This window comes from Mus musculus, chromosome 16 (assembly GCF_000001635.26).
Source record: "Mus musculus strain C57BL/6J chromosome 16, GRCm38.p6 C57BL/6J".
NCBI lineage: Eukaryota > Metazoa > Chordata > Mammalia > Rodentia > Muridae > Mus > Mus musculus.
Window position 1 is genome coordinate 13,396,318 of NC_000082.6, and position 26,561 is coordinate 13,422,878.

The following is a 26,561-nucleotide window of genomic DNA, read 5'->3' on the forward strand; positions in this document are numbered from 1 at the left end:
AAAGTCATGCTACAGAGCCATTCTCTCATGACATGTAGTCTGTGCAGGGAGAGGAAGGCACCTTCCCAGTGAGCATACACTTTACTCTGGCATTCAACAGGAGGGATGTGCCCAAGTGAATTAACAGCTGCAGTCTCTGCTCGGTGCTCTGGGGATGAGCATGTATATGTTGCTTATTCAGAAGATCTAGTCAGTTGTCTGTGACTAAAGCAGCTTAGGAATGATGTCCTCTTATTTCTGGGGCTTTTCATTTTTTATTTGTATTAGTATTCATGTTTATATATATATGTGCACCATGTGAGTGCCCCAAAACCCAGGTGTTCTGCAAGAGCAGCCAGTACTTCTACAGCTGAGCCACCTCTCCAGCCCACTGTTTTGTTTCATTTTGTTCTTTGTCTTGTTGTGTTTTTTCTTTCTTTTATTGAAAATAGATGTTTTCAAATGATATATTTCAATCAAAGTTTCCCCTCTCCCAACTCCTCAAGATTCTCCCCATCTTTCCTCCCTAAACTCTTTCTGTCTCTCATTAGAAACAGGCATCTAAAGAATAATAGATAAGATAAACAACAATAGACCAGAATAGGACAAGCCAAACAAACTTGCTCTGTTTTTTATTGGTTTTCTTTTCAGATGAAGTTGTATGGATACGAAAAGGCAGAGTGGTCTGATGATTCTGAAACTGAAAAGAACAATGCAGGAAAAGCTGCCTTGTCAATCATAAGACAGGGCAAGAGTATCTAAGCGTATCCTCCCCCAACTTACAGATAAATGAGACTCAGACTGTGGTTACTTTATTTGGCCTTGACAATTACTCCTCTTCTACCTGCTGGCCTGGCTACCTCCCCAGCAGAGTACCCCAGATACCTGCTGTTTCTCCTGGTCCTGTGCTCATCATCCATCTGCCCTCATGGCGACTTCCTTCTCCTCTTCTCAAGGCTGTCTCCCCCAACCAGGTCACTCCAAACCTAAATTCCTCCAGTAATTAGCTGTAGCCAAGCTTGCTTAACCAATGGTTTTAAATCAAAGAACAATGTTTGCACAACAAAAGCTTATGTAAACTTGAGAAGTCACTGTAGGCATAGGCCTGCTGATATACAATTTAGTATTACAATACATAGCAACAGACCAAACCTCAACACTTAGTATTATTTTCCTTGAAACTATCTTATTCTCACTAGAAGGAGGCATTTTTAATGTCACACTATAATAGTGACATTAATCATCTCCTTATTACACTTGCAGTATACAACCCGCTTTTTAATAGGAGATATTATACGTGAGGATCTTTGTGTCTCTATGCAGGAAGCCCAGAGTAGATGTCTGTTATTTGTATCAGCAGTGCCAGACCAACCATCTTGTCTAAGCCAAGGGAGCCACGTAGAATGAAAATCTTTAAATCAAACTAAGTCTGCATTTGTCTTTGTGGTTCTTTGTTTTGAGATAGGGTCTTATGTAACCTAGGCTGGCCTCAGACTCTGTAGCCAAGACTGACCTTAAACTCCTGATCCTCCTGTTCCTCCTTCCTGAGTGCTAGAATTGCAGGCCAGGTCAGTGGTTCCTGAAATGTATTTCATGTATTCCTTGCCAAGGCCAGGCAGGACTGTCTAAGGCACTCTGCTGTTTTACTTGTGAATCACTAAGACATGCTATCATGTATGTTTCACTCTCCTGGGCTGACACCCGCCCTCCATGAATAGATAGATGGGTTTATTAGCAGTAAGTTTGAAACTCTTGCTTTAAGCCAGGGTACTACATAGCTATATCAGGAACAGACATTTCCTACACTGTCAAATATGTAAAAGTTCCTTTGCACTTTCAACACTGATCAATCAACAAGCAGATTCAGTCCATGTTACTCTGACATGTCTTAAAATGTTTTCCTTTTTATTATTTCCTCCAAAATCAGCAAAGCCATCCCAAGAATCCAAACGACAAACACCGTAGCAAAAAATGCAAAGATCCGAAACCGCGAGTGAAGAAGCTTAAGTACCACCAGTACATTCCACCCAACCAGAAGGGGGAGAAGAGCGAGCCACAGATGGACTCCAACTATGCCCGCCTGCTCCAGCAGCAGCAGCTCTTCCTACAGCTGCAGATCCTGAGCCAGCAGCAGCAGCAACAGCAGCAGCAGCACTACAACTACCAGACCATCCTACCTGCACCCATCAAGTAAGCTGTGCTCAGGGATTTGTCCTGGTGTGGCTTGTATCCCGGCTTTGGGAGGATCCCAAGTTACAGAAGGTTGGGTATGCCCAAGTACTCTGCTCAGGGACCACCCTCACTTGGCTGTGGACGAGGCTTTCCACAGTGTCTAAAATCCCACGGCCATTGTGGCCTGCCATCTAGTCTCTAAGCCCTTCACAACCATTCAGGACCCATCAGTATCAGCTGCTGTGAGAAAGCCCTCAGCATGCACACCCTCCTGCAGGGAAGGCGCAAGGGCAGAAAGGGAGGAATGAGGGGAAGGTTTGGGGAAAGTTCCACATGGAAAGCTCTTCCAAACAGGGAAGAAGAACAGCAGCAAGGGAGCTAAGACAGCTGTCTGGTGGGGACCATGATCAGTTCCTAAGACAGGTGAAAGGCAGTAAGTAAGGAGAGCTGTCTGCAGTAGACTCTGTTCCACGTGGCAGACAGTGCAGTGTCTTAGGCAGTGGGAACTGGGTAAGACTGAATCATTAAAGACAACACTTGGATGCTGATAGTGAAGGAGCCTGGAAATGTTGAGGGACAGAGGGGCCATGACGAGGTAGTGACGGATGGGTCAGACATGACATACAGGGAGTGGTCTGCATGCCCAGGACCAGAGAAGGATGGCATCTGTACAGCTTGAAACCTGGCCTGAGGGCCAGAGCAGGCAAGTTTGTACCCTCAACTCATTGACTGAACATTTTTTAAAATATTTATCCCAGTATGTTTTTTTCTGAATAGAAAACCCCATCTTTCACTTAACACTTACCCACCTGGAGATGAGACTAAAAGAAGACAGAAAGCTTGTCATTAGAAAAATACTCTGAGTGAGCTGTTCAGTAAGACTGGACACCACTGGCCCTATAGACCAGGCTAGCTTCTTAGGAACCCCACTAAAAGATGCTGTTATAAAATAATAGCTCCTTATAGGGGATGATTATCAGCTTGCTTCTCCTAAGATGAAGATGTCATGATGAAGACTAAATCCTTTGGTAATGTCAACCATATTGTGAAGCATATGCTTAAAACATCAGCGTGTGGAAATGGGAAAGCACAGTATAGCTGTTACTCAAACTTCATGGCAAGGTTGATTCAGAAAATACCCAGGAATGCTCCCTGTGGGGACAATATTGAATGGCAGTAAAACAAAGAGCACAGATAGAGTTCCTCCAAATCTGACATGAGACATGAGACTCTCATCATTTCACCCAGACCTTGGAGAACTTCATTTCTAAGTCTTGACTGCATCACATCAGGAAGTGCTGAAAGGCGCCGCTGTGACCATGGTCGCTGCTAACGGACAGCATATGCCTCGGCTCTCCTTGCAAGGTCACCTGAGCCGATCCCAGCCCTTTGCCCTTTCTGCATAAAGCACAGAGTGGCCTTCTAAATGTCCTCCACACACAGATGGAGATCCTGGGGGTTTGACTGGAGTAGGATGCATTTGACATTTCCACAATGCTGAGTTTTCCTGTCTGTATCCGAAGTCGATTCTCCTTGTAAGCTGACAGATGGCTTATAGACTGAAACCTAGACCAAGCTTGACGTAAGCTCTGATTTCTCTTTTTCTTGAAGAACTGACAAGAACAGCAGCAGCGGCAGTAACAGCGGCAGTAGCAGCAGCATGCCGGCGAGGAGGCCAGGACCGCTGCCCTCCAGCTTGGATGACTTAAAGGTGACAACTCCACCTCTAGCTCCTCACCCCTGAGTGCCTTCCTTGCACATGAGCAGGTGGCCAGGTTTGCCTGTCATGTGCCAGTTGTCTATAGATGGACAACTTTAGCAATGCACCAGCACCCTTTATGGAAGTGTTTTCCTTTTATTCCCCTAGGTGTTAGATTTCAAATAGTTAATACTAATTCTCATTTACTGACCATGTGCCTTATTTGAGCACCCAGAGAAGAGATCACTTCTCTGTAGTAATTACTGCAATATCACCTGTTTTATAGTTACTGCTCACAGGCTCCTGTGCCTCCTCTGTAGACTTAAGTTATCACAGTGTGTACAAATGGAGAAAGTCTGTTTATATGGCAGGTCCAGATATGTATTGGGAGTGTCACCATCCCTCTGTGGGCCACGGAGGTGTGTTCTGGTGTTTATGTGTGGGTGACTCATAAAACCAAGCACCTGATCTGCTTTTGCCTCCAGGTGTCAGAGCTGAAGACAGAACTCAAACTGAGGGGTCTGCCAGTGTCAGGAACTAAACCAGACCTCATTGAACGCCTGAAACCCTACCAGGAAGTGACCAGTAGTAACCTTGCCACTGGCAGTATTGTGGCAGTGTCATCAGCAACCATTGTCACCAGTAACCCAGAGGTCACAGTGGCACTGCCAGTCACAACACTGCATAATGCTGTAACAAGCTCTGTGTCCACTTTCAAGGCAGACTTGGCACTTCCTGCAACCAGCAGTGTGCCCCATGTTGAAAATGCCCACTCTCCTCTGCCCATCTCCCCATCACCCTCTGAGCAGTCCAGTCTCAGTACCGATGACACAAACATGACAGACACCTTCACAGAGATCATGACTATGATGTCACCTTCCCAGTTGTTGTGTTCATCTCCCCTGAGGGTGGTGAGCCATGATGACAGCCTGAGCCCTTCCAGTAGCACCCTGTCTACTCTAGAACTGGATGCTGCTGAGAAGGACCGCAAACTTCAGGAGAAGGAGAAACAGATTGAAGAACTGAAGAGGAAACTGGAACAAGAACAGAAGCTTGTGGAGGTCCTCAAGATGCAGCTTGAGGTGGAAAAACGTGGGCAGCAGCGACCACCAGACCCTCAGCCCAGTGATCCCCCACATCCCTTTAATACATCAGATCCTAAACATGGCAGTGTTGGGTCCTCCATCAAGGATGAGGCCTCACTCCCTGACTGCTCCAGCCCCCAGCAGCCCATCACAGTGCCTGGCCACTCTGTAGGCCAGCCCATCTCCACGGGTAGCCAGACCCTTGTTGCCAAAAAGACTGTGGTCGTCAAGCAAGAGGTCCCCATGGCCCAAGCAGAGCAGCAGAACGTTGTCTCGCAGTTCTACCTTAGTTCCCAGGGACAGCCACCTGCCCTTGTTGCTCAGCCTCAGGCCTTACTGACCACACAGACAACTCAGCTGCTGCTGCCAGTGTCCATCCAGGGCTCAAATGTTACTTCAGTGCAACTCCCAGTAGGCAGCCTTCAACTCCAGGTATGAAGTGTGCTTCACAGTGTTGCCTGATAGCAAATACTGCAGCTAGCTCTGAGCTGTTGTGCAGCTACTGTGGGCTACAGTTTTGGAAGGCCGTGGTGTGGGTGTGGGGGAGGAGGAAGGGTTGGTCTGGCTACCACTGTGTTTACATCATAAAAACCAGCAGGGTGACCTCCTGTTCTCTTGGATGCGGATGCGCACGCAGGGCTGTAGAGAGCACACACTGCTCTCAAAGCAGACTCAGGTTCAGTTCCTAGCAACCGCATCAGGCAGGTCAGCTGTCTAATTCAGTTCCAGGAGATCCTATGCCCTCTGATTTCTTTGGGGACCTGCACACATGTGCACAAAAACTCACAAAGGCACACAGACATAGAGATACATTTTTAAAGATTAATGGCATTATCACAGGCTGTGTGCCTTGAACACTTCACTCTCTGCCCTGGTTCCAAGTAACTTTCCATTTCTAGGAGCCCGGGGACAGATATGACATGTAATCAATCCCATGTCTTCTAGCTGGGGATGGTGGCAGGAGTCATATGCCTGTTCTTGGGAGGTGCCATTTATATAAGAATGCTTCAGCTGAGGAAAACATGAAGTGGGGTTGTTCTGACTGCAGAGACCTGCAGATTGACTCTCTTGCTGTATAGTGCACTTCTGGCAGACCTTACCTAGATGTGGTCATAAGGAAAACAAGCCATTTGAGCCAGTGCTTTAGCTTTAATCTGCCCAGTACCCGTGGCAGGAGTCAGTACCCAAATACCCTCAACAAGTGTACAGCAATCTGACGCCCTGCTTTGTGTGCAGAAGTATGCAGAGTACGCATGAGTTAGAAACCTATTCTAAACGTGTATTAGATTGCCAGTGGATCCAAATCCTTTGTTGCCATTGATACAAGAAGAAAACCTGTTTTCTACTGGGCCTGTATACAGCTGTATGCCCAGCATCTCTGGCTATTCCTAGACTGTGTATACTACAAGCTTAAAAGCAATTCTGTAGGTTGTTGGGTATCATGGGTTACAGACCTATAATGTGTAGAGCTGTCTTGTTTCTGTTATCTGCTTTCAAAACTTTTCAAGTGAAATCTTAGCCACCTTAAGGAACAGTGAGGTTAAAAAGACAGCTGTCTGACATTTGTCACTGGTTTAGGATTGTCCTCGAACTCACTCAGGGAAAGTTGATAGAAGTCCCAGTATGTTGTTTGGGTGGGTGACTGTACATAATGAAGCACTGTGTTTCTCAGGAAGCTAGACAATTTTGAACCCTAGTCCCCATCTCCAGGGAAGTAGAGAGGGGTGACAGAGAAAGGGAAAAATTGCTAAAGATCAGATGCATACAGATGGACCAAAGTGTGTGACTATAACCATTGTGTCAGCTTAGCTGTGTATCCCAAAGCAAACAGTTACACTGTGTTATAAACTCAATTCCAGATGTGCTTCTTGACACTAAGATTGATTTTTGTTTTCTTCCTAGACCCCAGCACAAGGAAGAGTCCAGGCTCAGCCTCATGTAGCTGCTGCCACACAGGTTCCAGCTGCAGCCCTGCCCTCAGCCTTGACCTCAGCACTGCCTCAGAAGCAGGAAGCCTTCCCACAGCACGTGTTGGGCCAGCCTCAGCCAGTCAGAAAGGTGGGATGCTTACAAAGAGAGACTAGTGCTATTCTTTTCTGTCACCTCTCCCCTGTCAGTGAGCATCATCCCAAAATCGTGTTCTTTGGGAAGGCTGTAATCCTCAGCCAGAGAACAAACCTTGGATCCAAAGCTATTAGAACACAGATACTTTGTCTAGGACTGGGGAGTTCTTTAGTGTGAAAGATGCTTAAATAGTCCAAGCCTTTTCCAAGTAAGTCCCCAGAGCTTGTTTTATAATTCTGGTAGGGTAGATTTATTGAATTTTAAGGTATATTTCTTTTCTAATTAAGTGTGCTGTTCCATGGGGAAAGGTAGTTGAAGATAAAAAAAGATATTTCTGGGATTTCTCTCTCAAGTTAGAACTTTATATGTTTTCATCTATAAGAATCTGTGCCACATCATGGAGAAAGAGCTGGGAGGTCAGGTGTCACACACCATCACTGGGAAGGCTGAGGACAGCCTAAGCTACATAGTCAAACTCTTTCTCAGAAAAAGGGAAAAAAGAGAAAAAGATGTAACCTTAAGGCCTCAAAACAGATGATCTCATCTGGGTCTTAGGCTGAGCTTTGGTCTTGAACAGGTAATTAGGCACCGTAGTCTGTAAGCTTAGGTAATCCTGAGCCACGGGTGCTGAGACAACAGAGAGTCCAGCTTACCAACAGCAGCATTGATATGAATGAGAAGGGAAAACGGTCATGCATGGCCAAGCTGAGAAATCACAAATGCCACTTTAGTGTAGTTCTCTAAGTTAAAAGGAAGCTCAGCTTTCTTCAGGCTAGGGAAGATAGGCCACAGTGATAGACAGTATAAATTAAGGTTTCTCACTTCTCAGAGTCCTGGAATTAGGAGTCATTATCTCCATAAAGTAATATTTGCCACATAGAAGGAGACTCAGACAGTAAGTGCGTTTAGAGAGAGGCATGTGCACTCACGTACTCTCATGGAAAAGAATGTTTACATTGGGGCAGGAGAGTTGCCTAAGTAATTAAGAGCACAGAATACTCTTCCAGATTCAATTCCCAGCATCCACGTGGCAATTTACAGCTATCCAAGGGGATCTGACACCCATTTCTGATCTTCATGGCATCAGGCATACACCAGGTACACAGATATACATGCAACACAAAATACCTATACACATACAAATATATCTAACAAAAGAAAGACGTATCTGTCCATGGTGGCATAAGGAAGAAGCTACTGTGTTTGAGGACATTGGTGATATAAAGTGCACTTCTCATTTTGGTGATGAAGCCAAACCCTGGAAGACACAGTACTACCTGAGGGATGTAGCCCTTCGTTCACATGGTGCCTCTTCCTGGAGCTGCAGGGAGCACTTGGGAGCTCCGTGGCACTGGTCTCCCTCTGGCCTGCTGACACAAAAAGTGGTTCTTTAGAAGGAGTGAGGCACGATTGCTGCCCACGTGACAGCCATGTTGCTGGGAGGGCTTGCCCGACGCCCTCCCAGGGGTAGCAGCAGAGGAAGTCCAGGAGCAGGATTAATGAACTGGAAAATGCTGAGGGAGGAGGTGACTCCGTGGGTCCAAGCTACAGAGAAGGCTACACTGAGTACAGAGCCATGCAGGCCACCCTCTGAGCTGGATCAGTGATGGGGCAGAGAGAGCAATATCCTGAGATACCCAAAGAGATGATGTATGTGGGTGGGAGGCAGAACCCTACATCCAGGAAGGGGACCAGATCACCTCAGTGAGCAAGGAAAACTGCTTTAGCCATCTCCCATAAGATACTGTCTACATGGCACCCAAACTCCACCAATGTCTGCAGATCTAGTCCTGTTGGCAGCTGCCTTCTTGTCTCCCACTGTGCACGATTGCCTCCATGCTCCCAGCAGAGAGCCTGTGGCCCACTAACCTAGAAGGTGGAGTTGTGAGCCTCTGCGCTAAAACATGGGTTTTCTTAAATTCACTGTCACAGGTCTTCACAAACTCGGCACCAAACACAGTTCTTCAGTATCAGAGGCAGCCTGGCCCAACGAACCAGCAGCCCTTTGTCAGTAAGACCTCTAACCCTGCTCTTCAATCCAGAACTGCCCCACTTGCACCCCTGCAAAATGGACCCAGCCTAGCCAGCAAGGTAAGTCATAATGACAACAGCATTACTACAGTCATGCTGGCTGCCCTACAGTCATGCTGGCTGCCCTACAGTCATGCTGGCTGCCCTACAGTCATGCTGGCTGCCCTACAGTCATGCTGGCTGCCCTACAGTCATGCTGACTGCCCTACAGCTGTGCTGTCACCTGTAATGTTCGGTGACCAGTGCTGGTTCTGCAGGATGACCAGACAGTGACTTACATTCCTGCTCGGCCACCAGTTGTCAGCTGCCCAGTGTTTGGGATTCTGAGCCACTATGGCTAGAACAGCACAGCTGAGTCACTGCAGAAACACATGGCTGGCCCAGAACTAACAAGTCTTTCTCCCTTGTTTGATGCAGCCTAGCTCACCACCCCCACCCCAGCAGTTTGTTGTTCAGCACTCTTTGTTTGCAACCCCAATCACGAAGACAAAAGATCCACCTCGATATGAGGAAGCCATCAAGCAGGCACGTAGCACACAGCCAGCCCTTCCAGAGGTGAGTGTGGTCACAGTCATACCCCCGCACATTTCAGGGCTTCCTCAGATTGTGCCCAATTCTCTGTTAAAACACAGAGATGACAGCTAGAAGCTTTATATTTCATCTAGCTGTTTCCAATTGCCTATGAAGACTCTAAGCCTTGAATACTTACCTACAGCAACTGTTGGGAGCCACAGCGATGGTGGGATCTCAGGCGAGGTGTGTGTCTCCTTGGAGCCCTCCTGGGTCCACTGAACAGAGTGAGGGCTCTCAGTTACAAACTCCTCCAAACCCTACCTCTCCAAAGCTCCCTTTCACAGCTGAGGACTTCCTTGTGAGAAAGGATTATAGCCTCCCAGAGGACCTGAGGAATAGACCTGACAGGAGGACACAGTGGATCCAAACAAGAACTCACAGCAAGTGGCCAGACCTGTGTGCAGCCCGTGCCCCGTACTCTGTGGATACTTGTCAGAGGCACATGGTGTCTTGCTGTATTTGCTGTCTAACGCATGAAAGGTGAAGAAATGCACAACGATCATCTGCTGTAGCTTATAGGATGCAGAGGAAAGACAGCTTTCCTAGTGTGAGCATCCCAAAATCAACAGAGACCTCACTTGTGAGGAAAAAGCCAGATTTAAAATAATAAAAAAAAGCCGGCTTGGTATAGCTGTCTCTTGTGAGGCTGTTCCAGTGCCTGGCAAATACAGAAGTGGATGCTCACAGTCAGCTATTGGATGGAACACAGGGTCCCCAATAAAGGAGCTAGAGAAAGTACTCAAAGAGCTGAAGGGGTCTGCAACCCTATAGGAGGAACAACAATATGAACTAACCAGTACTCCCCCCCCCCCCCCCAGAGCTTGTGTCTCTAGCTGCATATGTAGCAGAAGATGGCCACATGGTGGCTCACAACCACACGTTAATAAGATATCTTCTGGTACGTCAGAAGTCAGCTACGGAGTACTTATGTATAATAATAAATGAAGCTTTGGGCCAGAGCAAGCAGGGACTGAGCGAGCAGAGTTGACCAGAGTGAGCAGAGGTCCTAAGAATTCAATCCCCAACAACCACATAAAGGCTCAGAATCATCTGTACAGCTAGCTACAGTGCACTCACATACATAAAAAATTAATTTTAAAAAATAAATGAAAATTCTAAAGCAAAAAAATACAGTACTTGAAAAAAATCATGCCAGGCAGTGGTGCACACCTTTAATCCCAGCACTTGGGAGGCAAAGGCAGGTGGATCTGAGTTTAAAGACAGCCTGGTCTACAGAGCAAGCCCCAGGACAACCAGAGAAAAATTGTCTCCAAGAAGGAAGGGAGGCAGGGAGGCAGGGAGACAGGGAAGGAAGGAAGGAAGGAAGGAAGGAAGGAAGGAAGGAAGGAAGGAAGGAAGGAAGGAAGGAAGGAAGGAGAGAAAAACAAAATCATAGATGGGCTTAGCAGAGAGAAGGGGAAGCTATGCTAATGGCTGGTGGGTGGGTCTGTCTGAACAGGGTACAGTCCGAGTCCTCCTGAGCTAGCCCATTCCATTGTGCACATGTGTGGCCCATAAATATAGACAGTTGCTTCATGTCACTTAATCTTTAATTTAAAGAAAGCCATACACACACACACCAGTCACTACAACCTCAGAGCCTGTGTAATGGTTTCTCACCATAGAAAGAGAAACAAGGCAGTGGGACAGCTAAGAACTAGATGAGGTAATAGCTTGTGTTTTCAGCTTTGAGGTGTTCAGAATTCCTGTTACATCATAGCATTCCTCATTATATCACATCATAATATTCCACATTACATCGTAGCATTTCACATTCCTTCACAATCACATTATCGGAAGTAAAGGTAAGAGATACTAGAGAGAAAAGCGTAAGGGGACAACTACTATGTGACTAATGTCAGGTTGTTGTTTTTTTTATTAATGATAAAAAGAGACTGCCAAGGTAGCTCAGTAAGCTTGCCAACCAAGCCAGACTAACTGAGTTCCATGCACAGGACTCTCATAGTGAAAGGTGAGAACCCTCTTGCAAGCAGTCCTCTGACCTCTACCGTGCGTCAAGGCACACATACAACAACGTGTATGTGCACAAGCACACTCACAAAATAAATATAGTTTTTAAAACTAATGGGAGCCAGAAAGAGTGCAGCATTGTTTTAAGTTCTTAGTGAGGAGGATTCCAAGAGACTACTACCCAGATCCTATATCAAGTGAGAGTGTCCTTTAATAATATATGTAAACTCCAAAGAATTTCAGATAAACAAAACATAATCCATCAAACACAAAGACATGGATTTTTAAGTCAAAGATTGGGGAAAACACACTATTGAAACAAGAAACTTACTAGATGTGCTCATGGAAAAAGACTTAAACATGTTTTACCAAGGATGGTAAATAGCTAGTGAATAGTGTACAGACCCTCTGCAGTCACTAGTCACCCAGGAACTGCAGTAGAACCACATCTCCATCCCACAACTCCCCTCAGGCGGTGCAGCGGGGATGCAGAACACCTGCTTTGGGAGAACATGGGATAATGTTGGGAAACAGTTTCGCCATTTTCCAAGATGTTAAGTGTACATCCACTCTGAGACCCATTAGATTTACTCTTAGGTAACTTACCGTGAGAAAGGCACAGGGCATAGTAGTGTAGAGCTGTGCACAGATTTCTATAGCAGCTTTGTTAACAGTCCAAAAGTGGGAAGCCCACCAATTAAGTCAGTGACCAAGCAAGCAGACATTCCCAAACATGGATTACTGACCAGCAATAAAAGCAGTAAACTATCCCTAAGCTATATACTACACCATGGATCCAGCTCGGAATAATGTCGCTGCGTAAGACAATGCTCCCATACCTTAACCTCAAGAAGAACATGTCTGAGGCACTGACAGGAATTCATGTGTTCTGAAGGACAGCGGGTCCTGGAGATGAGGGGCTTCCCAGTTGACAAATGATAATCTTGTTGATGGGTTCATAGACACATACATATTAGATCATTAAACTCCATGATCTGTGCTGTCTTGGTTAGGATTCTATTGCTGTGAATAGATAATACCATGACCATGGCAACTCTTATAAAGAAAAGCATTTAATTGGAGCTGGCTTATAGTTCAGAGGTTCAGTCTATTATCATCATGGCCAGAAGCAAGGCAGCAAAGGCAGACATGGTACTGGAGAAGTAGCCAAGAGCTCTGCCTCTGGTTCACCAGGCAGTAGAGAAAGAATGAGCCTCTGAGCCTGGCTTGAGCTTATAAAATCCTAAAACTCGCCCTTAGTAACACACCTACTCCAACAAAGCCACGGGTCTTAGTTTTTTTAAATAATGCCACTCCCTGTGAGCCAGTGAAGATCATTTTCATTCAAACTACCACATACGGTAAGTGTAACTTACATGCCAAATCAACCTCAACGGTAAAACCATGTGCACAGTGTGCTCATCTGAGCTATAGCAATTCTTGCTGAATGCAGATTGACTCAGACCCTCTTTGAATAAAGTATTAGACACCTCCCAAAGTGCCATTCAGGAAAAGCAGAGCACACATGCAAGTCACAGCGCTGGCTTCTTCCTTGATTCTTAGTTGACCTATCATGCTCTGGTGGTTTGGCTTAAATATCTTCATTTCCCAAGCAACTTGGCTGTTTTCTAGACTATCAAATGTTAGAGTAAAACCAAGGCTCAGTGGACCCCTTGGTGAAGTGCCCCTGGTGCAGGCCGCTAACTCTGTCCTCCTTGGCTGCAGGTTTCCAGTGTGCACAGTCAGCAGATGGACGACCTCTTCGACATCCTCATAAAGAGTGGAGGTGGGTCAAAGGCTGGACACAAGCCCAAGGGAAGCAGTGTCATACCACAGGCCTAGGACAGCCTTCCTCTAAAGCTGGATGTTGTCTTGGAAACTGAGAAACATCCAGTTCTAACAAACCTGCTCAAGCTAGGCCATCAAACCACATAACAGAGGAAAGAAAGCCCTTTGGCTCCACACTGAAGGATGGCATGATGTTAGATCCCCATAGCTGTCACTTGGAAAAAAGGAAAGATGTCTCACACATTAGAGCTGGGCCAGCAAAGCATGCTCTATGGAGTGAGAACTTTCCAATAACTTAGCCTGAGCTCCCTCTGGTGGTTGTTCTATTAAAATTCAGAGTACGTCATACATCAGGGCTACAGATATTACTCAGTGGGTAAAGGTGCTTGTTGCCAAGCTTAGTGACCTGAGTTTGATACCCAGAATCCACACCATGAAAGAGAACTAACCCCCACAAGTTGTTCTCTGACCTCCACATACATGCTGTGGTAGCATGCACATTCATAAGTAATAAACTGTAGTTAAAAATAAAGTAAGCCAGCTGGGCGTGGTGGCACACGCCTTTAATCCCAGCACTCAGGAGGCAGAGGCAGGCGGATTTCTGAGTTCTAGGCCAGCCTGGTCTACAGAGCAAGTTCCAGGACAGCCAGGGCTATACAGAGAAACCCTGTCTCAAAAAAACAAAAAAAAAAATAAATAAATAAAGTAAGCCATCATTTACAGTATGTTGCCTTTAAACCAGACGTTAGCACGTGCCTCAGCTCACCTGCCTTTACAAGTAAGCAAGGATCAGTTTTTCAGAAACTTCCTGGGATAGTTGCAGCCCAGTGGCAGAGCACTGCAATACAAATGTGAACTACCATCCTGGCATATCACATACACACCTATGTGCACATGCGTACACGTATGTGTGCATGTACAAAGTCGTACGGTGAAAGAAGTCAGGAGTTTGAAGTAGTAATTACTATTTCTCCATCTGTATTGAACACATCTGATAGACGCTGATGCCCTGAGCAGAGTCCATGGCATAGTGAAGGACATTGCCATCTGCATGTGGGCCACATGAATAAGTGAAAGTCTGCTGAGAACTACATTGGTCTTTCAGAATATGTTAAACTGAAAACTTGGGAGTTAAAAAATAAATGTGTATTTAAAAATCAGGCATGCAGTTTTTGCTCAGTCTGATAAAGATAAGGTTTTTTTCCAGTGATTCAGGTTCAATTCCCAGCACCACATGGTGAATCACAACTGTTTGTAACTCCAGTCCTAGGAGGACTCCAACGCCCTCCTGTGGCCTCCATGAGTACTGCACACACATAGCACACAGACACACATGCAGACAAAATACCCAGATACAATAAGCTTTTAAGTTTATGGTTCATTAATTCTTTCACCTACTGTATTCTCAGAAAGATGAGAAAGAATCTAACATGATGGCACACACATTTAATCCCAGGACTCGAGAGGCAGAGATAGGCAGAGCTCTCCAAGTTCCAAGCAGCCTGGTCCACATACTGAGTTCTAAATCAGCCAAGTCTACACAAAACAAGAAGTCATCTCAAAACAACAGTGGAGGAAGTTATTAAAATTCATCTATGTGAGCACTAGTCTGTCCATAACAGAAGGTCTGTTGGTTTGCTGGTTGCCCTATTAAGGAGTCAATATGATCACGTAGGGAGATGACTCTCTCAGTGTGCCATGCAAGCCTGAGGACCTGAACTTGGTTCCCCCCAGAACACAATAACAATGCCTATAATCCTAGTGTTGGGGAGGGGAGGACAAGTGGATCCTTGGGGCTTGCTGCCCAGCCATTGGGGAGATGACCCCATCCCAAACCGTAGGGCTAGTTAGCTCTGAAGAAGACGTTTGCATTTATCTCTGCCTTACACACAGAGAGCCACAAAAAATTAAATAGACTGGGACTGGGAAGATGATTCAACACATAAGAACACGTTCTGCTCTTGCTGAGGGCTAGAATTTGGTTCTTACCACCCATTTTGGATTCACAAATACCTGTAATGCTAGCTCGGGATCAGACACCCTCTGCTGGCCTCCATGGGTTCCTACACACAGGAGCACGTTCACACACTTGTATACATAAGTACAAATTAATGTTTAAGAATAAATTAAATAACTAATTGGTACTTATTAAGCTGTTTACCTAATTGTCCAAAGTTCAGATAACTCAGAACAAGAATTGAGAGCAGTGGCTGACCTGCCTCACCTTTAGGAAGGAGGGCAAAGGAGGTGACTTCAGCCTTGCGTTATTGATAAGGTGTACTGTGTCTGTTTTGTAACTTTCTAGACTGTATTGACAAACTGAAATACCATCCAACTATAATGACTTTTTAAAATTAAATTTAAAAAGAATTAGAGCATGCTCTCTCTGCCTCTAAGATGTAAGAGAGGATGACAGAATAGTCACTAATATAGTTCAATGGCAGCAAATACTTACTAACACCATCAATTCTTCTGCACAGAGATTTCCTTCCCAATAAAAGAAGAGCCTTCTCCAATTTCCAAGATGAAACCAGTGACAGCCAGCATCACCACAATGCCAGTCAATACCGTGGTCTCTCGACCACCGCCCCAGGTCCAAATAGCACCACCTGTATCCTTAGAACCTGTGAACAGTTTATCTGCCAGCTTAGAGAACCAGCTAGAAGCCTTCTTGGATGGCACTTTGCCCTCGGCCACTGACACTGGCCCACTGCAGAACAGCAGTGAAGATAGAGAGTCTTTCTCTCTGATCGAGGATCTGCAGAACGACTTGCTGAGTCATTCCAGCATGCTGTACCAGTCTCACTCTCCCATGGAGACCTCTGAGGCCCAGTTGGTGTCAGGGACCCCCTGTCTATCTCTTGACCTGTCAGACTCCAACCTGGACAACATGGAGTGGCTAGACATTACCATGCCCACCACATCCTCCGGGCTCACTCCACTGAGTACCACTGCGCCAAGCATGTTCTCTGCTGATTTTCTGGACCCACAGGACCTGCCGCTGCCATGGGACTAAGGTCACAGGTCTCTTGTTTCAGAGCTCGTGAGATTTGGAAACATGGAAACAAACCTGAGAGGCCAGTGTTTATAGCTGGAGCCATAGCTGCACTGTCGAAGTCAAAATACATTGTCACAGACAAAAAGGAAGGCCACAGCCTGGAAGCCAAGTGTGAGAGACTCCACAGAGACAGTTGTATGCAGAGCCCTTGTGAAATGCCTTAGCTAAAGCCAAAGGTCAGGAAATGGCACTAGGCTCTGGTCATCAGCCACCTTTTATCCTCTGTGGTCACCTCGTGGCCCTAATAAGAGGCAAGCAGCTCAACTTGAAACACCAGGCCACCCACAAGGGAGGGAGGGGAAGAGCCACTGCACATGTGCTCCTTAGAGTGGCCTACGGCAGATCAATAGCAAGGTCAGAGGCACCTGAGCACTCTGGGCAGCCAGCAGCAGCTTCCAGCCAGAGGCTTTGAGTCCCACTTTGAAATCTGCGTGATTGTGTGATGTCATAGGTCATTTTGTGAATTTGGGAATCAAAATGATGAACAACCTTTTACCATCAACACATGTCTACAAGATACTGTCACACAAGAGCCCAGTGTATTGAGTCCAGATACATTGATAGTGCTGCAGCTTCCCCAGTGGCCTTGGGTGAATGAGGTTGATTCTCCTGTGATGTTAGACATTGGAATGTGCTTTGACCTTGTGACCTCTACAGTCTTTGGTAGAGTAAAAAGATGGCGTCGACTGGTCCTACTTGTAATAAGTCAGATATCTCTAGAGTACTGAGCCACACAGTGTCTCCATCTTTGAAGACTTGCCGACAGACTCTCTCAGGTGACCATGCCCATCTCAAAGAACCAAAAAAAGGCTTCAGCATGAAATTCCTTCTCAACCTAATGAGTTAATGGAAGGTGTGGGCCTTGAGCACAGGTTAGACCAACCCCCTGTCACCAGCTCCCTGGTTCTCATTGCATAGGCTTGTAACTGCCTGCTCTCAAGTCTAAACCTAAAAACTGGAGGTTTTATTCCTCTTTTTCCCCTTGATCCGTAACAGAAAAGTTATGTTTATCAAGTGATTTAAGAATTGTTTAAGATGCCAACTGCCACAGATTTTCCACAACTCTTGATCTAGTGATTTAGTTATTGACAAATTGTAAATAACTGACCAGAGTATGGAATTTTTATTCAGTGACAGCCCTTATCCTATCCCCTTCCCATCCCCTTTAACCTGAGCCAGGTGGGCTTCCTACATCAATCCACATGTCTCTTCCACAGCACATCCAGGCAGTATCCTGACCCATCATCTAGAGAGAACCTTAATCATTTCTGAGGAGGTTTTACCCCAGTGATCAAAATGGTCCCTTTTCCTGGCTTTAACCTCTGGCAAACAGCGCTCTCTCAACTGAAGCTTGGCATTCTGGTGGGCAGGGCCCACTGAGCTCAGGTAATCCTCTTGTTTAGAATCTGGTAGGTCAGTATTGGGAGGCACCAACACTAGGGTAGCTGGATCCTGTCATCTGACCAGGCCTCCTGAGGTTGGCTCTGCTGCAACTGAGGACCTGGGAAGGCGTGCTCCCCGTGGCAATGCCAGCTCTAGGTTTGGGTGGAGAGCTTTAGTCCTTTCTCTACAGCTTTGAGTGTCCACTTAAAGTAGTATCAAGTATCAGTGGGTTTCTCAAAGCCCATAATTACTATTAGTGTGTTTCCTCCTGTAGAAAAGTTGTGAGTAAAGACAACATTCTAGCCCTCAAGTCCCTTCTATTGCTTTTTAAGTTATTTTGAAGCTTGCCACAGGAAAGACAATCTCCAAACACAGTGGATACAGAGGAGGTCATCTCAGTTGTTCATGTGCCCATCCCATCCAGCCTTCAGTCCCATTTCTTAAGAAGGCAAGGGGCCTCCAGCCAGTGGCTTCACAGCCAACTCCCTCACAGCATTCCTTGCCCTAGTCCCCTGGCTTGAGCATCCTGTAGGTACATGTGACACCAGTGACGTGAGCGACACTTGATAGACCTCTCGCACATGTTCTGGACAAATGTGGGCATCTTTCCCATAGGCTCACATCAATGTGTCATGACCAAAGACCGCTCTATAAAAAGGCCTCTTGACCTAGTCCCAGACCGCAGTGAGTGCATTGGAAATGGTGTGTATCTGAAGACGAATTTGTTGTTTAAAGTTAGTTTCAGGCCAGCAAGATGACTCAGCAGATCAGGCCTGCCAACAAGCCTGAGAGGCTGAGCTTGAGCCCTAGAGCCCATGTGGTAGAAGGGCAGAACTGACCCCCGAAAGTTGTGCTCTTATCTCTATATACAGAGACACCTGCAAATAGGTATACAGTTATTTCACAGTCATTAAAACACAGGTCAGAGAGCCCATTAAGTTCCCACTTGCATGTACAGGGTACACGTGTAGTGTAGGCTTCTGTTTGTATCACATTGCCAAGAAAATTCCTCTTAGAAGCCTGGAGTGTCGCAGTAGAGTCCAACCCCAGTCTCCCTCTTCTGCAGCATCCACAGTGTGGTGGTGTCAACTTTACTTTCTGAGGCACAGACTGCCAGTTGTCTTACTGTGGTAGGAGGAGTGGAAATAATTACACCGTGGCTTCTAGAAAGCTGATGTGGCTGTGAAATTTCAGCAAGGCCTCTCTCAGAAGCCTCTGAGGCTGCGGCAGTACTCACTCAGGCATCCATTCAGCACACAGGCACACAGCACTCATGCAACTTTTCGCTCACATATCATCTCCGTTCATTTCACCCAGATATTTTCTAAGACTTAGACTTTCTTTTCAAAAGCTCCATGGTTCTTTGACCACGTGCTATGCCTTACTCCAGAAAGCCAGGTCAGCTCTGCAGAGTCCGGGAAATGGGACAGTGTTGTCACCCTGCGCACTCGGTCAGCGACGGGTGGGTAAGAGGGTCACCAGAGTGGACTGGAGCCTCAAGAGCCACTTTTCCAGGCAGCAAGGCTGTTCTCATAGTTACTGTAGTAGTCTGTGCAGTGACAGCTGAGGAGGCAGCTGTCCCTCCAGGCAGGGCAGCCATTTTACTTTCCCACAGCAGACCTGGCTCTGGGAAGTGGCCAAGAGGAGACCCATCTTATCTACACCCTGAACTGTTCCCACAGTGGCCAGTTGCAGAAGTTCTTTCTGGTAGAAGGCTGGGGACTCCATTACCACTAGGATTTGCAGAGAAAGCTGAGAGTGGCTGTTGAATTCTGCCAGCAGAGCAACCAGGTCAGGGCCAGCAAAGTCAAGCAGCCTCGCCGGCCTCTGTCCATCACATCACACAACACACACAACACTGGGGATATTAAGTACACAGGGACCCACTGCTGCAGAGGACCATTAACCCTAGGCTGTCCCGGCATTCTAACTGGAAGGCAGGGCAGGTTTATCAGGGAACACAGCTTGTGCTCACAGGAGTGTTTGGAGAGCATCATCCTGAACATTCAGCTAATTGTAAAAGATCTCTGTCAAAACTGGAAAGTAGCAGTTCTGATCTAGTCATTTTTGTTTCCTGGTTCAAACCTTTCGATCTCTTTTTTTTTTTTTTTTTTTTTTGGTTTTTCAAGACAGGGTTTCTCTGTGTAGCCCTGGCTGTCCTGGAACTCACTTTGTAGACCAGGCTGGCCTCAAACTCAGAAATCCGCCTGCCTCTGCCTCCCGAGTGCTGGGATTAAAGGTGTGCGCCACCACGCCTGGCTCAAACCTTCGATCTCTTTTTCATTTTCATTTAAACAGTCTCTGGGCTCTGTTTTTATTTGTCCGGTGACTGGGAGAGAGCAGGTTGTCCCCCCCCCCCAAGTGTCCCTGTGTCTTTAGTTACAGCCTACGGTTCAAAAAGCTGCACGTGTTTACAAGAAGCTCTTACCCTCCACTCAGGCCGCCGGCTCTGGGGGGGCGGACGTGTCCCAAGCTTGTGACAGCAGCTTGGCAATCTCAGATCCACGAGGTGCTGTCTGGAATCATGGGAGGCACTGGCAGTGAAAGGAAGGCTTTACGCCAAGGCCCAAGACAAAGCTTTAGCAGTGGGCAGACTCACTGGAAAGCCGCCCAGTTCTCTTACCTCTACTTCCTGCTGTGAGGGACCCACCCACCGACAGAAGAGGAAGGGTTAGGAAAGGGTTTGGATCCATCAAAAGTACTTGACCTCAAGAAACCATTAGTAATCCAAAATGTTTAAAGGAACCAAAGGCATCGCCAGGTATTTGCCAAAAGCAGCCACTTTTAAATTTTGAGACTGTGTTCTCAAGTCAGACCCCAAAAGGTTCCATCTAAGGTTATAATTTCCACAGAGATGTAGATATTTCTTACTTGTTTTCCTGTAAAATAGCATAGAGCTGTTTGTTGGTTTAAGAATAACATTCTTGGTAGCAACGCTGAATTATTTTCTTGTTTGTCAAGGTTAGTTATCTGTTGCTTGCAATGGACACGCAGGTGTTTTTCTTCTTTTCATCTTCACATAATGTCTTAGCATCTCACTTCCTGACAAGAAGGGAGAAAACACCAGTGGCAGCAACCATGCCTGCTGAAGCACTTGTTAATGAACAGAAAATCATGGCAGTCGGGGGTCCATTCGTGTGTTGCCTTTATGTTGTTTTTAAAAGACAAACCATGATGCCTTTGTACTTGCTGTTTGCACCCCTGACTCGATTCTGTACTGTGTCTGAATGCCATACGTTTGCACTTGTACTGTACATAGGCGATGCAGACTGTATTTTTATATGTGTGCGCATTTATCATTGGATCTTTTGTACATAGTGGCAGTATTGTAGCTGATCGGGAAATGTTTGATATCTCAGCAATTTTGCATTTTTGTGTCTCAAATAAAAAACATTTTGATGTACCATGATTTTGTGTGTACAGAGAAATACACTGTAGGTGCTGTAGACTTGTGAGATGGAGCAGCCTCTGGCAGGACAGCATCTTCAGAATAACTCCCAGCCAAACAGCAAGAGGGCCAGCAGAAAGTAGGCTGTTCACCTCATGTCCTCACACAACAGAAGCTCATTGGTGCCCACTAGCCTCAGCCTGACTCTCCAGACATGTTCTGTTCTCCACAGAATCGGGAACCACTGAGTAAGAGACATTAAACTATGTGGTCCTTGCTACAGCATGGACACACAGTGTCCACAGTGAGAGCTCCTCTCTGGTGGTGACAACCACACCAACAAAACTTCCACACACCCAGAACTGAGTCCTTCAGTTCAGCAAAGTCTCAAAAGCACCTACCACATACAAGAACTTTATGGCCCATATAGAATGATCTTTAGAAGTTAGTAAGTAGGGGAGAGGCATTTCAGCCGCAAGCCCATGGTTAAATCAGATAACGTTTTGTTGTGTGTAACTCTGCTCTACCTTGCTTTGCTCCGGGAAGGGATGCTTACCAGCCCCCACCCAGCCTCCCTTGAATACACAGATAAAAGATAGACCCACAGTTGTTCCTTTTCAACTTGCCTTCTTGGCAAATTGCTGGGCACCACTATCTCCCACCAGAAAAAGCCTGCCCTTATCAATTTCTTATCTCCATCTCTCCACTTGCCCTAAACGTCTGTGGCTAGTCCCATCTAGCCCCTGCCAAACATGCCTGACCACCCGCTTGTAGTAGTGGCCACAGGCCCCACTTCCTCCCGAGACCTCACATGGCTGCTGTGTTCTCCCTCCAAAGCATAGCAAAACTCCTTCCTTGCATCTTTTTCCTCCAGTACCTTCTGCCCAACAATTTCTTTACTGATAGATCAAGAACCAATTGAGGAACAGGACCTTAGCATCAAAACTACCCTTACAATGTTTAACTCCCCTCTTGAATTAGAAGAAACCAAAAGGTGGTAAGCTTAATTGACAGTGACAATTGATGTGACTATATGTGTGACAGAAAAGGCTGGTCAACAGTTGCAGAAGACAGATAGTTACCTGTGTATCTTGGGTGCAAGAGAACAGTAAACAAATTAGTAAGTGAACTGTCTGCAGTGTCCCACTACTACAGATCCCCTTGCCTGTAGGATGATACTTTACCTGAAACAAAACTGGAACACTAGGAGTGGGTGTCAAGAGGAAACTTGGATGAGGGCAGATTCCCTGGAGACCAACTGTGCCCTGCCTTCTCTGTGCAAGGCAGTGAGCTCAGCGCTGGGGTTGCCCTGTGGGAAGGGATCCACAAAGGAAGCACCCAGAAATTGGGGCTGGGCCTGTAGGAGACCACAGGCTCTAGGGCTACTGGCCTGAGGCATAGAATCCCCCCACAAATCACTGGGTTTTTGTTTGTTTATATGTTTGTTTTCTGGTAGTACTGAGCTTTAGAAAGTCTTTGAGGTATTGGGCAGTCTGCTGAGTATATTAGGAGCCTTCAGTGCCAAAGCTTTACAGTGATGGCTGCTAACTGATAATGGCTACATTGTCACAGATGGCTAGTGTGGTGGTTTGTATATGCTTGGCCGAGGTAGTAGCACTATTAGGAGGTATGGCCTTGTTGGAGTAGGAGTAGGTGTAGGCTTGTCAGAGGAAGTGTGTCACTGTGGGGGTGGGCTTTGAGACCCTCCTAGCCATGTGAGAGTGAATCTTCTCCTGGTTTCCTTTGGATGAAGATGTAGAACTCTAGCACTATGCCTGCAGGGATGCTGCTGTGTTTCCTGGCTTGATGATAATAGACTGAACCTCAAAACCTGTAAGCCTGCCCCAATTAAATGTCCTTTATAAGTGTTCTTGGTCATGCTGTCTGTACACAGCAGTAAAACCCTTACTAAGACAGCTAATCCACGTGATTTCCGGGCAGTACCGAAGACAGGAGGCTCATCAAGATGCTTGGACACCAGAAGTTATCAACAGTTTCTCCTAACCCCATAATTCTGGGGGTTCCCATTCTCTCATCCTCCTATAGTAGCAGCTGCTGCTGTCTCCTCCACCCCCACCCCAGAACCCCAAAGTTCCCTCTACATGTCTTTCTCTCTCTCTCTCTCTCTCTCTCCCATCTCTCTCTGAGTGTCTCTCTATGCCTATCTCTGCTGCCCTCTCACCCCTCTTACCCTCCTCTCTCCCTCTCTTCCTTTCCTCAAGTAGTCATGCAAGAGTCTGAAATATTGTTGAAGACCCCAGACTCAGTGTGCAAAGACCAAGAGCACTTATTCTGAAGAAACATCCAGCATGCAGGGGTCAACCATTCTCTAAAATAGCAACCCCGGACAAAGGCATGCAGGCCTTCTTATAGGGAACCAGGGGAACTCTCTATAAGGATTGGGTAATCTAAAATTTCATTGGTGGGTTCTGGGGAAGTGGTCAGTAGTCTGCATTCCTATGTCATGAACGTTTAACCATAGGATGAGATAGGGCTGCCCAGCAGAGATGGCCCATTCTGAGATAAGCTATTTCCCCATTTTTGTGGTTATCCCCAGGGTGTTCTTTGGAAGGGGGTTTTCTGGATTTTATGGTCTGTTCCTGGAGCTGGTACCTTATGGCCTTTTTTTAAAATCAGGCCTGGTTCTTAAATGGAGACAAATGGTGTTTATGTCATCCTTTCAGTCACATGTAATTTAATTCTCCTAGATTCACTTCCCGAGTGCCAGGATTACAGCCATATGTCACTGCACCCAAAGTATGTAGTACTGGAGATGCTAAGCAAGCACCCTACCAGCTGAGCTGAGCTATATCCCACCTCTCCTTGCTATTTTCAGACAGGGCCTCACTAAGTTGACCTGACTGGTCCTACACTCATTCTGCATACAAGGCTGGTCTTGAACTTGCTGAGTAGCAGGGTTCCAGGCCACCTGGGATGCCAGTCAGGCCTCAATGGTTCTGCTGGGTGCCAGTTTTAATATTCATATGACTCAGAAGCCTAGTCATCACAGCCTAGCTTTTCTGTTCGTTTATGTGACAAGAAAGTATGCAAAAATGAGAAAAGAGGCATCTTGCTGAGTTCATCAACTGCTGAAGGCCCCGACTGATGGGTATGTGTGTCACAGAGCCTTAGTAGTAATCAGTGAGGACGCATATGCTTCCTGCTCCTGTGGGAGCCAGTGGGGACGCAGATCCTTCTGTGGGAGTCGATGAATGGTAGCTCTGACTATTACCAAACTGGCCTCAAACCCATGGATATCCACAAACCTCTGCCACCTGAGTACCAGAATCAAATATCATGCCCAGAAAGAAGGGGCCTTTAATCTAGGTTGATCACTTAGACATATAGATTTCAGCATGCAAGACTGCCCAGTGCTGCCAGGGTTGACAATTTAAATTCAATTCCCCAAGACTCATGTAGAGAAAGAAAACCCATTCACAAAATAAATTTGGACTTAAAAAGTTCATACTTTGCAAATACAACTGACTACAGCTTAGTAAACTATGCCAATACTGAGGCTCATCTCAGCCTTGATTAGCCTTCAGCCTTTTTTATGCTGCCTGTCTCATATACACACATTTACCGAATGAACAAATGGATGAATGGATGGGTAAATAAATAAATGTAACTTTAAAGATCTGATAACCAAGATGGCTCACTTGCTCCCAAGCCTGTAAGCCTGAGGTTAATCTCTAGGGCCCGCATGGTGGAAGAAGAGAACTAGTTCCCACAAGTTGTCCTCTGACTTGTGTGTGATGGCACACACACTTAGGCAAACACAATTTTAAATATTAGAAAAAACCCACAAGATATAACTTTCTTCCCTGCCAGAGCCGCAGCTCATTGGCAAAAGTGAACTGAAAAGGTGGTAAGCCAACCAACCAAGGAGAGGCAGAAAACATCAGAAGTGCCAATCTGTGCTTGCAGAAACAAGCTACAACCAAGCTCATCAGAAGCGATCAGTGAGAAGGCCCTGCCCTGAGAGCGCCTGCGGCGACTGATGTGATCAAGGAGAGAACTGACTCTTGACATTGTCCTCTGGTCTCTACCAGTGAGCCACGGTGGCATGTGCATCCCACATACACCTATCACACACATCTAAAATCAGTAAATGTAATCTGTCCCAGGGAATGAGACACTACAAAAATGTAGGGATAGTAAATATTATATGGCAAGCACTGACACACCCAATTTCATTTTTAAAAAACCTACTGAAAATAAGTGAAATAAAGTGAAAGCAAGAACATGTGTGGAACAGTAGTGGATATGCAAGACTTTCCTCTCAACAGATCAATTAAAGCACCATAACCACACACACACATACACACACCACACATACACACACACACACACACACACCACACATACCACACACACCACACACACACACACCACACACACACACACCACACACACACACCACACACACACACACACACCACCACCACCACCACACACACGAGCTTTAGAATACACACTCTCAACAGCCAAGGAGTTTTCTCTAAAATAGATCATAAGGTAGGCCTCAAAGCAAGTCTTAAATAAAAAAATAAAAAAATTTAAAAACCTGAAATAACTTCTCATATCTCATCATATAGTGGGAACACCTAGAATTTGATACTCAAAAAAAAAAAATTACAAACATGAGAACATTGAACCATACACATTTTCTTTGTAGAGCTGAAGATAAAACCCAGGCCCTTGTCCATGGGATGCAAGCACGCTGTCCTACCACTGAGCTATACCTCCACCTTTTGAACACTAGATTCTCAAATGATCAGACCGTCATTGAAGAAATGAGGGAGGGGGTTTTAAAATATCATGGAATCAAATGAAAACATAGCATACCTGAAACTCTGGGATAGTTGTGGGTCTGAGGGACTGCATCAGAAAGTCAGACATGTCGTGGTGGCGTTCTTCTTTAATCCTAGCACTCAGGAGGCAGAGTCAGGCAGCTCTCTGTGAGTTCAAGGGTAGCCTAGTCTACAGAGTAAATTCCAGAACAAGCCAGGACTACACAGACCAGACTACCCTGTCTGAAAAAAAAAAAAAACTATACTGCAAATAAATAGCCTGATGGTGCACCCCAGGTCTTGGGAAAACAAGAACAAGCTATACTCTAAAGTATCCGAATGCCAAGAGTTACTGAAGAATCAATGAAAACCAAAGCGTCAGTGGAATGCTGAGTCAGATCTCTGAAAAGATGAAGATTAACAAGCCCTTAACCACAACAACCAAGAAAGAGACAAGATAACAAAATCAGAACCTTGTACAAAGGGGTACACTACAAACAGAGGTGAAACTCTCAGGGAAGTCTTTAACAACTTCTAAGAAATTGGAAAATCTAGAAGAATTTTCTAGACGCACACA

The 26,561-nt window shown here is 46.0% G+C and overlaps 1 protein-coding gene and 1 long non-coding RNA gene across 12 annotated transcripts in view; one reads left to right on the forward strand and one right to left on the reverse strand.

The window, feature by feature from the left end:
* The window catches only part of Mrtfb (myocardin related transcription factor B), a 161,474-nt gene extending 140,262 nt beyond the window's left edge, over nt 1-21,212 (forward strand). For all 7 annotated transcript variants that reach the window (XM_006522109.4, XM_030249105.1, XM_006522108.3 and 4 more), the window contains 8 exons: nt 1,907-2,169; nt 3,763-3,862; nt 4,336-5,367; nt 6,838-6,993; nt 8,932-9,090; nt 9,448-9,585; nt 13,300-13,360; nt 15,843-21,212. In XM_006522109.4, the coding sequence (XP_006522172.1) occupies nt 1,907-2,169; nt 3,763-3,862; nt 4,336-5,367; nt 6,838-6,993; nt 8,932-9,090; nt 9,448-9,585; nt 13,300-13,360; nt 15,843-16,378 (2,445 nt within the window). In that variant the 3' untranslated portion in view covers nt 16,379-21,212. The remainder of the gene's footprint in view (nt 1-1,906; nt 2,170-3,762; nt 3,863-4,335; nt 5,368-6,837; nt 6,994-8,931; nt 9,091-9,447; nt 9,586-13,299; nt 13,361-15,842) is intronic.
* Nucleotides 1-26,176, reverse strand: part of Gm15738 — a 30,109-nt gene extending 3,933 nt beyond the window's left edge. For 2 of the 5 annotated variants that reach the window (XR_003951942.1, XR_384685.3), the window contains exons 1-2: nt 8,869-9,028; nt 8,277-8,366 (exon numbers count right to left, since the gene is read on the reverse strand). This is a non-coding gene — a long non-coding RNA (predicted gene 15738). Of the gene's footprint in view, nt 1-8,276; nt 8,370-8,868; nt 9,029-9,739; nt 10,234-26,039 lie in introns of those variants that run through there. The other 3 variants (XR_003951943.1, XR_384686.3, XR_003951944.1) reach the window with 3 other exon arrangements.
* Between the last annotated feature and the right edge of the window lie 385 nt (nt 26,177-26,561).